General features: G+C 40.3%; 1 protein-coding gene across 4 annotated transcripts in view; it reads left to right on the top strand.

Moving 5' to 3' along the window:
- The window catches only part of mpv17 (mitochondrial inner membrane protein MPV17), a 121,137-nt gene that overhangs the window by 45,110 nt on the left and 63,150 nt on the right, over nucleotides 1–12,877 (top strand). For all 4 annotated transcript variants that reach the window (XR_009647080.1, XM_060851714.1, XM_060851698.1 and 1 more), the window contains exon 3: nucleotides 10,301–10,416. Coding sequence is in view for 3 of the 4 variants with exons in the window: in XM_060851714.1 (XP_060707697.1) it covers nucleotides 10,301–10,416 (116 nt within the window). In the remaining variant the exon portion in view is untranslated. The remainder of the gene's footprint in view (nucleotides 1–10,300; nucleotides 10,417–12,877) is intronic.

Genomic DNA, 12,877 nt, shown 5'->3' with positions numbered 1-12,877 from the left:
GTCATGATGGATTCACCAGGACCTGGAAGAAAGGCATAGAGAATTTCCACTGAGAGGAGAGGGACAGCATAGAGCCCTCCCTGACACGGGACAAGATGACAACATGATATGTTCCTGCACCCATCCCCTTCTCCAACTCCATCACCTCCTGGTTTCCATTCAAAACAGTGAGGAGCTCAGCAAGTTGCTTGGGTGGCTCACTATAGCACAGGATGGGGTCCTGCCCAACATCAGGCGATGCTGCTGACTTTGTTAACTAGATATCTTGGAAAAGTCAGGAAAAAAAATGTATGGGAGAGAGGGGGAACTGTGATTTAGAGAAACTGGAGGAGCAAAATGGGGCAAACAGAACCTGCAGTTGGAGGAATAGCTCCTCACAGATTCAGTCACCCTAGGTTTACTGCTCCTTCGGTCAATGTACGTGGCAATGATACTTCTTGAATTTTTCATCATTTCATCTTTAGGGTTCATTGTGATTTTTTTCCAGGGTTAATTCGCCTGTTGCCCCTATATAATTTGAATCCTGGTTGCAAAGGTACTTTATAAGAAGTCTTTGTTTAAAGGGCAGATGCTGCTACACCACCATTTTGACTGAGAGAGGAAGGACGAAATGTCATAAATATATGTTACAATTGTTTTGACAGATGACTACTAATTTCCCTGACAGGATGTATGCATCCCCTGCCAAAAACGACACTGTTCGCGTCAGACACAGCCCATATGTCACTGACAAATTGCAGCTTGAGCCAGTGTCAGCAGGAGCATTTGCTTCTGCTTGCTTTTTTAATGCAATAGTTTGAAATTGTAGTGTCCATCTTTCAATGGACTGTCGTGTAAGAAGTCAAGCAAATATAGATAGAATATTAAATATTGCATTAAGCTGCTTTACTTTAGAGAATCATTTTGATGATTTGAGCATACTACGATTTTGACTTAGCATATAGAACAGTACAGCACAAGAATAGCCTCTTAGGCCCACCGTGTCTATGCCTACCATGATGCCATTTTAAATTAATCCCAATTTATTAGACCAAGTTATCATGTAGTTGAATAGGAAACTTTTTTTATAAATGCTTTATGACATAAAAATGATTGAATTTGTTTGCTGTATTCTTCAGAGCATATCAGCATCCTTCATTGTTACAGAGGATGACATATTTATAACCCTTGTTAAAAATGTCTCATACAGTTGTGGGCGGCACGGTGGCTCAGTGGTTAGCACTGATGCCTCAGCACCAAGATTACTGGTTTGATTCCAGCCTCTGGCAACTGCCTGTGTGGAGTTTGCACATTTTCTCTGTGTGGGTTTCCTCCGATGCTCTGGTTTCCTTCCACAATCCAAAGATATGCAGGTCAGGTGAATTGGCCATGCTAAATTGCCAAGAGTGTTATGTGCATTACTCCGAGGGGAATGGGTGGGTTACTCTTCGGAGGGTTGGTGTGGACTGGTTGGGCCGAAGGGCCTGTTTCCACACTGTAGCAAATCTAATCTAATCAATCTTTCTGATATTTCACTAAAATGGGTTTACTGATAGTGAATCTAAAACCATGGCGTTGAAAAATATCTGAAAATTAATTACTAAAATACTTATTTTCCATAATTCTCTCGATTTTAGTTTTAGTCTATCACAGATTTCGAGCCCAGCAATGTGGGGAAAACAAGGCCATATGTGAAAAGCCCACCATATGGAGAGACTGCAGACTGTAGATGGATTGTAATATTTATCTTTTAATTTTTTTGTCTTCCTAATTTATACTATGAAGAACTGTAATGTAGAACTTTTAACTTTTCTCTTTTTATTTCTTTTTTTTTGTACCTAATCTATTTTAGTACCTAAAATTTGTAGCTAGATTCCACGATGATGCCTTGTGTGGTGGCATTATCCACATTTCACTGTAGCCCTGTACTTTTGTATTTGACTACATGTGACAGTAACCCTAATTCTAATTCAGTTTCATTACAACAACACTTAGATTGATGTAACGCCTTAAGTGCGATTTAAAATATCCAAACATTCGCGGGAGTGCTAGAAGCCATAATATGGTACTGAGGAGCATAAGATGATGTTCATGCAAGGCCAGCATTTGTTACCCAGCCCTAATTGTCCTTGAATTGAGTGGCTTGCACTGCCATTGAGGCAGTCAATCATCTTGCTGTGGGTTTGGAATAACTTGAGGGTCGGACTGGGTAAGGATAGCAAATTTTCCTTCCCTAAATGGTATTTGAATCCATGTCTGCATTGCACTAGCCTGGGCTTCTGGATTGCTGGTCCAGTATCACTGCTGCATTGCCATTATCTCAGTAGATTCTGAGCGGCATCTTAAAGGAGGAAGGCAAGATAGAGTGACTGGGGAGTTTAGCAAAAAATCTGTAGAGTGTTGGATTTGTCGGCTAAAGGCATGTCTCCAATGGTGAATCAATTGAAATCATATGTTCACAGAAGCAGAGCAAAACCATGGAGGGATTTTGAAAACAAAGATAAGAAATGTTTAAAAAAGGATGGCTTAGCCAGGAATTAGTGTAAATCGGTGAGCATAGGGTGGATGGGTGAATTGGACTTGATGTGAGTTAGGAGAAAGTGAGGACTGCAGATGCTGGAGACCAGAGATGAAAAATGTGATGCTGGAAAAACCCAGCAGGCCAGGCAGCATTCGAGGAGCAGGAGAATCGATGTTTCGGGCATAAGCCCTTCAGGAATGTGAGTTAGGATATGGGCACCATATTTCTAGCACAGTTCAAATTTATGCAGGGCAGAATGTGAGGCTGGCCAGAAGGACTTTAGATTCATCCATACCAGATGTAGGCCTGGTATGAATGAAGACTTCAGAAACAGATACAGGAACAGAGTCATAAATGTTTTAGAGGAAATTGGCATTCTTAGTGATGGCATGAATGTGGTTGAAAGCGAATCTCTTGTCAGATACTACATCAAAGTTGTAAATAACTTGACTGTAACTGAATCACTTTACCTGCAAGTCTTTGTCCCATTTTGGTCCATAACTGAAAATATCAAAAAAGAAAAGATGTGATCTTTAGAAGTGATATTACTATTAAACCACAATCTGTACATAAGAACATAGCAGCTAGGAACAGAAGGAAACAATTCCACAAATTTGCTCTATCATTCACTAAAATGAAGACTAATAATTTACTTCAACTCCAGTTTCCTCATACTGTTCACATATCCTTTGATTGTTTTGTTCCTTGTCTTGAATGCACTTGAACTGAAAATCCATTCCTAATTGGAGTAGAAAACTACAAAGCGACTCAACCTTCAGAGTGAAGAAATTTCTCCCCGGTTCTGAATGATAATCATGAGGTTATGGAACCTAGTTTTGCAATTTGAAGAGTGTGAGCAGCCTTTCATGATCTGCACTGTCAAGCTGTTAAATAATTTTATTTCTTTAAATGCAATCATCTCTTATTCTCTTGTATGCCAGAGAATATAGGTCCAGGCTTTTCAATTACAGCAATAATGTTGGTGCCTGCCGTTGAACAAATTACGTTCTGCCGCAAATTATTCTCAAGTTGAAAGCTGAGGAAATTTGATACACATATTGTTTAATACATGTATTGTTCGATGTCAGTTAGTAAGTTTGCAGATGACACCAAAATCGGAGGTGTAATGGACAGCGAAGAAGGTTACCTCAGATTACAATAGGATCTTGATCAGTTGGGCCAATGGGTTGAGAAGTGGCAGATGGAGTGTAATTCAGATAAATGCGAGGTGCTGCATTTTGGGAAAGCAAATCATAACAGGACTTATACACTTAATGGTAAGGTCCTAGAGAGTGTTGCTGAACAAAGAGACCTTCATAGCTCCTTGAAAGTGGAGTCGCAGGTAGATAGGATAGTGAAGAAGGCGTTTGGTATGCTTTCTTTTATTGGGCAGAGTATTGAGTACAGGAGTTGGGAGGTCATGTTGCGGCTATACAGGACGTTGGTTAGGCCATTGTTGGAATATTGCGTGCAATTCCGGTTATCTTCCTATCGGAAAGATGTTGTGAAACTTGGAAGGGTTCAGAAAAGAATTGCAAGGATGTTGCCAGGGTTGGAGGATTTGAGCTACAGGGAGAGGCTGAATAGGCTGGGGCTGTTTTCCCTGGAACGTCGGAGGCTGAGGGGTGATCTTAGAGGTTTACAAAATTGAGGGGCATGGATAGGATAAATAGGCAAAATCTTTTCCCTGGGGTCGGGGAGTCCAGAACTAGAGGGCATAGGTTTCGGGTGAGAGGGGAAAGATATAAAAGAGACCTAAGGGGCAGCTTTTTCACGCAGAGGATGGTACGTGTATGAAATGAGCTGCCGGAGATCCAAGATGGCGGCGACTCAGCAAGTCTGAGTTTACAGTGCTCTTCCCAAAACCTGGGTAAAGTGGGTTACTCACCCCCACCACACTTACCAAACCACCCAAAAAAATTTTCTAACCTTAATTAGCTGCTTACTATTATATTTAAGCAGTTTAATATTAAGTGGATAATGAGTAAACCAAAGGGATCCCACAGCTCTCAGAAAACAAAGACCCCTCCCCCACCCTCCTCTCCTCCGGCTGCAGCTGATGTAAAAACAGGCCTTGAAGAGATGATTGCCAGGCTGGAAACGACACTCGTCAATTTCATCGCAGAATCCAGACAGAGATGGAATGCATTCGAAGAAAAGCTGCAGAAACACAGCCAGGCTCTCCAGGAATTACAGGGCCGAGTGGAGGGGGCGGAGCTAAAGGCCACGACCTCCGAGGCTGCAGCACAAACAGCTGCAGAACAGGTGCGAGCTCTGGAGCAGAGAGTCCGGGCCTTTGAAATCTACATGGATGACCTGGATAATAGAAATTGGAGAAAGAATATCCGTCTTCTGGGCCTCCCTGAACAAGAAGAGAAGGGACAGTTAGCAGTATTTCTGGAGTGATGGCTGCCCCAGCTTTTAAACCTGGGGGCTGAAACTGACCGGGTAAGGGTGGAGTGGACCTACCGGGTCGCAGCACGCGGATCTGGCCCAAACCAGCGCCCACGCCCGGTCCTGTTCCGGCTGCAGAGTTATAGGGAGAGGCAGATACTCCTGGACGCCTCCAGAAAGCTTGGAAAGGATCCTAAAGCCATGATCCATGAAGGATCCAAGATTATGTTATTTCAGGACTTCTCCCCGGCTTTGGCACGAAGGAGGAAGGCGTTTGATGAGGTGAAGAAATGTCTAAGGAACTTAAATATTCAATACACCGTACGCTACCCAGCGACGTTATGCTTTAACCACGAAGGATCCGAGTATAATTTTAGATCACCAGAAGAGGCTAAGGAACTTTTAGACTCGTTTAAATAAATCGTAAGAGACAATTTATGTTGGCTTGCCTCTTCCACACTCCGTGGGGAGAACTGGATACTTTACTCTACTTTTGCTTCTGGGAGCAGGGTTGTCTTCCCTTGCTATTTTATGTTATTATACTTAACTGTAATTTGTTGGAGTTGTAATTTTATAGTTATGTGTGTTTGTACGTGGCATTGATGCTATCAGATATACTCAAGTATGGGTGGGGAGGGGTGGGGGTGGGGCGCTCACTGTTAACTCTAGCTCGGTATTATATCTAAATCCTATTAAGGAGCGCCCGGGTCAAGGGTGGGACACTGTTTGGGAGAGGATATGGTGGACCTTTAGAAAGGAAGTAAGGCCCCCTGAGAACAAGGGGGAGGATCTCCATTCAAACATGTCTTTTTTTTTGTTCTTATTGTTTGGAAATAGTTTCCTTTTTTATTATACTGTTATGAGTGTATTAGAGAACATTTTCTCTTGTTTGAAGGATGTAAGTGACTCAACTATACACTCTGGATAATTGTGGATTAGATTAGTAGTTAACTGAGTTTCATTGTTTTTCTTTCTTCTTTAGTATCATTCCTTTGAATTTTGATTATATATTTAAGATCTATTTTTATATTAATGTTTGTGCTTGAAAGTTCTGTTTATTTTTGTAAATCTGTCAAAATATTAAATTTCTAATAAAAATATCTTTTAAAAAAAAAATGAGCTGCCAGAGGCAGTGGTGGAGGTTGGTACAATTGCAACTAGTTAAAGGCATTTGAAAGGGTATATGAATAGGAAGGGTTTGGAGGGATATGGGTGGGACTAGATTGGGTGGGGATATCTGGTTGGCATGGATGGGTTGGACTGAAGGATCTGTTTCCATGCAGTACATCTCTATGACTATGACTCTGACTCTATCTGGAATTTGCATACAGACAGACAGTTGTTAATGCATGGATGTCTTTTTGTTTTATTCACTTGTGGGATGGGGGTGTCATTGCCTATTCCTACATGCCCTTGAGAAGGTGATGCTGAGCTGCCTTGACCCACTACAGGTAATCCATGTTGTTAGAGAGGAAATGCCAAGGTTTTATGAAGTAGTGGTGATATTTTTCAAAGTCAGCATGGTGAGTGGCTTGGAGGATAAGCTGCAGTTGTGAGTATTCGAGTTGGAAGTGGTCAGAGGTTTGGAATATACTGTCTCAGGATATTTGGCGAATTTCTTCAAAGCATCTTGCAGTTGTTCATATTAAACATCATTTGGGGCAGGGAGTGGACGTATATGGATGTGGAGCCACTAAATTCTCCTACAAGAGAATATATCCCTTCCACATTCACCCTGTTAAGCACTCTCAGAATTTTGTATGTTTCAATCAGTTTACCTCTTTATCTTTCAAACTCCAGTGGCTATCGGAGCTGAAAAATGTGTTGCTGGAAAAGCGCAGCAGGTCAGGCAGCATCAAAGGAGCAGGAGAATTGATGTTTCAGGCATAAGCCCTTCTTTGATGCTGCCTGACCTGCTGCGCTTTTCCAGCAACACATTTTTCAGCTCTGATCTCCAGCATCTGCAGTCCTCCCTTTTTCCAGTGGTATCAGTGTAGCTTGTCCAATCTTCCCTCAGGAAAACCTGTCCATTCCAGTAAACCTGTCCAGGATTCCTGAAGAAGGGCTCATGCCCGAAATGTCGATTCTCCTGCTCCTTGGATGCTGCCTGACCTGCTGTGCTTTTCCAGCAACACATTTTTCAGCTCATTCCAGTAATTAGTCTAATTAACCTTCTTGAATTACTTCAAATGCAGTCACACCCTTCCTCAAAATAAGGAGACCAATACTGTACTCCATTTGTGGTCTCACCAGTGTTTGTATACATGAAATATTATCTCCCTACTGTTGTGTTCAACCCACCTAGCAAAAACTTGTTCCAAATTACTTGTTTACATTTCATGCGCCAAGACAGCAAGGTCCTTCTGCATCTGAGAGTGCTGCATTCTTTCACCAATTGCTTGTCCATTGTTCTTGCCAAAATGGACAATTTCATATTTTCCCGCATTATCAATTTGCCAGGTGTGTACCAACTCACTCAGCCTATCTTTTCCTGATTGCAGCCTCTTTATCTTATTCACAATGTATTTTCTACCTCTCTTTGTATCATTTGCAAATTTAGCAACAATATCTTCGGTCCCTTCATCAAAGTCAGTTATAAACATTTTAAAAGTAAAGGCTGCAGTATTGACTTCTATGGCATGCCATTTATGATATCTTAGTAACTAGAACAAACCATTTATGCAACTCTTTATTTTCCTGTTAGCTAGCCAATCTTCTGTCCATGCCAGTATATTACCCCCTACAATGAGCTTTTATTTTCTACAATAATCTTTGTGTCATCATATCATAAATCTTGAAAAACATTTAAGGTAGATTAAATTCCAGAACCTTGACAGAGATCTTTGTATGCTCTTTAGTTGCAGATGAGGTTCTAAGTCCATAGCTCCCTAAAAGTGGTTACACAAATGGATATGTTGCTTGCCATCATCAGTCGGGGCATTGATAATAAAAGTTGGCAAGTCATGTTACATCTATCTAAGACTTTGGTTAGGCCACGTTTGGGTTATTGTGTTCAGTTCTGATCACCACAGTATAGGAAGGATGTGGAGGCTTGTGAGAGGGTGCAAAAGAAGTCTACCAAAATGGTGCCTGGATTGGTGTGCAATAGCTATAAGGAAAGGTTGTTTCAAACTTGGATTGTTTTTTTGCTGGAGTATCTGGTGTGAGGTGACTTGCTAAAAGTATGTAAAATTGAGAGGCATGGATAGGGTCTGCTTCCCAGGGTGGAAATGTACTAAGTGGAATAAGTGTAAGGTGAGAAGGGGAAAGTTTAAAAGAGATCTGCAAGGTGAATACTACAGAGGGTGGTAAATGCCTGGAAAGCTGGTATGTTAGCCAAATTTTAAGAGGCATTTTGACTCCTGAACAGGAATGGACTAGAGGGAAACAAACTGTGTGCCGGCAGATGAGATTAGTTTGGAATTCTCTTACAGTTGGTACAAAGGGCCTGTTACTGTGCGGTACTATTGCATGTTATGTATTCTGGAAATCTCAGCCTAGTGGACTGGTTAAACATGATTTCCCTTTCATAAAACAGTATTAACTCTCCCTTAAATTTAACCAAGTTCACTGCTGCATCATCTTTTAATAATAGCTTCTGACAATTTCCCTAAGACCATAAAAGCTAGGAACAAAAGTAGGCCACTCAGGCTAATGTCGAATTCTCTATTCCTGAGATGCTGCCTGGCCTGCTGTGCTTTGACCAGCAACACATTTGCAGCTGTGATCTCCAGCATCTGCAGACCTCATTTTTTACTCCGGCTAATGAATCAGCTTCACCATTCAATGAGATTCCTAGTGATTTGATAATCCTGAACTCCATTTTCCCTGGCTGATTTAAAAATCTGTCTGCTGGCCTTGAGTATACTTCACAACTGTTGAACACTGTGGTTTTAAAAATACCATTGATGCATTATCTTCTGAGACGAGAAATTCTCTCTGCCTTAAGTGTGCAAACCCTTTATTCTGAAATTATGCCCTCTTGTCATAGATTCTCCCACATGGGGAAACAACCTTTCCACATCAACCTGTCAAATCCCCTACAAAACCTATATTAGTAAGGTCACCTCTCGTCCCTATTACAAGCCATGTGGTCCCAATCTACTCAACCTGTCCTCATAAAACAAACCTCTATACTTGATATCAGGCTAATGATCCTTCTCTGGATTGCCTCCTATGCCATTGTACCATGCTTAGATAAGGGCCCAAACTATTCAGTGTTCCAGCTGTGGACTGAGTAGTGACTTGTAATGTTCATAGTTTTGCTCTCTTTCTCCTTCTTAAATAACATTCCAATACTCTTCTTGTCAAACTGCATCATCTCTCATTTCCCCGCACATGATTTCACCTGCAATTTTTTTTTGCCTACTTGCTTAATCTCACTGCACACTCCTGTTTGTTTCATTTTCACCAGTTGTGTTCCTACCTATTTTTGTTACCTGCAAATATAGTATGTTCACTTTCTTCACCCAAATCATTCTAATAGAAATAATTGTCCCCAGAACTGAGCCCTGTGATACACTGCTAATTACAGGTGCCATCTTGGAAATGCCACCCTGCCCCTCCCCATCCCAACTCTACCTTCTATTAGTCAGCTAATCTATATATGCCAATCTACTACCTTCAACACTGTGGGCTCTTTGCTTACTGAGGCTACTCTGTCTGAGGTGCCGAAGGTTAGGCACCTTGTCAAATGCCTTCTGAAAATTTAATTAGAGTCAGTTTTTATCCTGCTTGTCACCACCTTAATTCTGTTAAAAAATTGACATGATTTCCCCTTCTACTTTTGACTCTGCTTGATCATATTCTGTGTGACAGATATGAATCTGGCCTGTAGTTTTTTTTTGCTCTACTTTGCTGTCCTTGTTTAAACAAGATAATTCACTGTTTTCAAATTCAATGGAATCTTCCTTGAATCTAGGGAGCTGATGCGTGAACTACCTAAATTGCCACTTCTTTTAAGAATGTAAGATGAAGTCTGTCAGGACCTGGGCACCGCTCCAACAACTTTTTCAGCTCATTGTAATTTTCTTGAGTCCCTCCCTCCTTTCCATTTTCTGATAAATGTCTATTTCTGAGATATTAGTTCTGAGAAATTCCAAGTAATTTCTACACTTCAAAATACCAGTTTGAATAAAAGAGAAGTTCATACTTGGGTGGCTTCTGCAGGTTCTTCAAGTGTGATTGATAAGAGATCAATTTGAAAAGTAATTTTGAGCTTTAATAATGAAAGGTAAGTCATTTGCGTACTTTTGAATATCATTTTCAATTTTTGAATTTTGGCGTGTGAATTTTATGTGGATTAACCTTACTTGTGAATTCAACTGCTGAGCTCTGATTAAAACTCCAAACGTTTACACTGAAAATGTTTTAAATACTGTTAATGATTGTCCTTCAATTTTGCAGGTACTTTGGTTGGATGCAGTGATGTAATTTCACAGCAACTGATTGAACGACAAGGATGGGCAAATCATGACACGAAAAGGACGCTCAGAATGACAACTGTTGGATTAATTTATGTGGTAATTGCAGACTCTAAAATGGGCTTTATATTGGAACAGAACAAATGATGCAAAATAAAAATAAGAGTATAGCTTGTGTTTAAAGCACAATGTCTCTCAAGCAATTATTTTAATGCCCTTTTAACAGTAGAATCTTACAAAGTATATAGTTACTGTGGATGAAGTTTGCACCTAGCTTCGATTTGGAAGTTGTATTACCAATATGAATGGAAAGAGATTTTGAAGAGATTTTTCTAGGTGTTATAAGAAGTTGAGACAAAATAAACTAGAAAGAAGCCAGAGAGCAACAACAATGCAGCTGAAAGCACTACCATTTGTGGTGAGTCAAAAAATGAGGAATGAATTGAAAGCCAGGATTAGAGGAGTAGAGCTTTCCAAGTTGCAGAGTTGGAGGAGCTTTCAAACATATGCTCTGGAAAAGATGCGGAAAGGTTTATAAATAGGGATAACCATCTTACTTAAACTTGCTACGTATTGATAAAATGAGCAAATGGTCAAAATGGTAGAGGATGAAATTCAAGGTCAATAAATATGAATGAATAATTGATTACTTTTGACAAATGAAAATTTAATACTTGCAGTTAATCTCCATTTAGATTATAAGATTTGAAAGAGCAGTGTTTCATTTCCCAAGTGGATGAAGAAAGTTGATGGAATTCAAAAGCTTAAGAAAGCTAATGGAGTACAAGATTCTGTGCTAAGAAAATAAAGAAGTCCAGATGGAGTGGCACGAAAGCGTAATAAGAATTTTGTGTGAAGAATTGTGTACAGATTGTAGCTCCATTTTATAGGAAGGCTATCAAAACAGTAGGGTAAAGAGCACAGGTTCACTGCCCATGACCTCTACCTCTGTCACCTATCTGCTGTCATTCTGCGGCATCACCCTAAAACACGGAGTCAGATTTTGGGTATAATTTACAATTATCTCACTTTATTCAGAACTTCAGAACATTCTAAATTGAGGGCAACATGAAGTAGTGATAATGACCAGATTATTTGTTCTAGTGTCGATGTTTAAGGATTAAAGATTGAAGAAAAGTCTCCAGCTCTTATTTGGAAAGTTTCATTGGACCTTGCACATTCATATGTAAGCCCAGCATTACCACAGTCATATTGAATGGCAGAGCAGACTTGATGGGCTGTGTGGTCCACTCATGTTCCTGTATTTTATGTCCTTCTAAGAGTCAGTTGAAATTAGTGAACTTCCAAAATCATTGATATTGATTTACCAAATTTCCAACTCTCCTGAGTTTAAAACTCAGGAATTTATGATTTTTAATGTGAGTTATTTGCCTGATGCATCTTTTATAATCAATTATGCTCATGGAAGTTAAAAGCAGATCATCCCACTTGGTAATGCATTGTCTCGTCTATAACTCTCCAAGACAGTGTTGAGCTCAGATTCTTTTTAAATTCATTCATGTGGTGTGAACTTCACTAAGGAAGGCAAAATTTGTTGAAAACCCCTAATTGCCTTGCAAAGGTGTTGGTGAGCTGCCATCTTGACTACAGTCGATCAATGTGGTGTACATACCCGCACAGTGCTGTTGGGGAGCTCCAGGATATTGATCTAGCCACAATGAAGAATGATATATTTCCAAGTCAAGAGGGTCTGTCACTTGGACGTGAACTTACAGATGGTGTTCAATGTATCTGCTGCCTTTGCCCTTTGTTGTGGGAGAGTTTGAAGGTTTGGAATGTATTAAGAAATCTTAATGGCAGCATTGCATCTTATAAATAGTGCATACTACAGCTGTTATATGACAGTGGTGTGGGAGGCATTTTTAGGTTATGGTACCAGTCATTAGTTAGAATCAAGATTTTGAGTATTACTGGAACTTCACTTATCCATGTAAATAGAAAGTATTTAATCACACCAAAAGAGAGAATGCAGGAAAATCTCAGCAGGTCTGGCAGCATCTGTAAGGAGAGAAAAGAGTTGATGTTTCAAGTCTAACTGACCCGTTGTCACACTCTTGGCTTGTGCTTTGTAGATAGCAGAAAGGACTTGGGGAATCAGGAGGAGAGTTACTTGCTGCAGGATTCCTAGCCCTAACCTACTTGTCTAGTTACTACATTTTTAAGGCTGATCCAATTTATTGTGGAGGATTTGATGATGGTGATGCCAGCACAAGTTTCAGTTGGAAGATACCTAATGACTACTGAATGGGTAAAGTACTGGACAGCAAGTCATCTGGGTAATCCCTTGAACTTCAATGGAAGTTGGTTGCATTCTCTCTACATCTGCTTTTTGTTTGTTGATGTACTGCCCAATGATAGTTTGTTGAACTCCAGTAGTGGCACAATTAGATGTTTTCATGCATGGCTCGTGCTAGACACTCTGATCATCGAAATACAATCAGCTAAGCTGATTTTGTCTCCTGGAATGTCTGTATTACTTTGTGGACATTTGTGCAGAGCATTGAGCATAGGAGTTGAGATGTCATGTTGTGGCTGTACA

The sequence above is a fragment of the Hemiscyllium ocellatum genome, chromosome 3 (genome assembly GCF_020745735.1).
Source record: "Hemiscyllium ocellatum isolate sHemOce1 chromosome 3, sHemOce1.pat.X.cur, whole genome shotgun sequence".
Lineage (NCBI taxonomy): Eukaryota > Metazoa > Chordata > Chondrichthyes > Orectolobiformes > Hemiscylliidae > Hemiscyllium > Hemiscyllium ocellatum.
The sequence above is the reverse complement of the archived record's forward strand: the minus strand, read 5'-3'. Positions and strand labels throughout refer to the sequence as shown.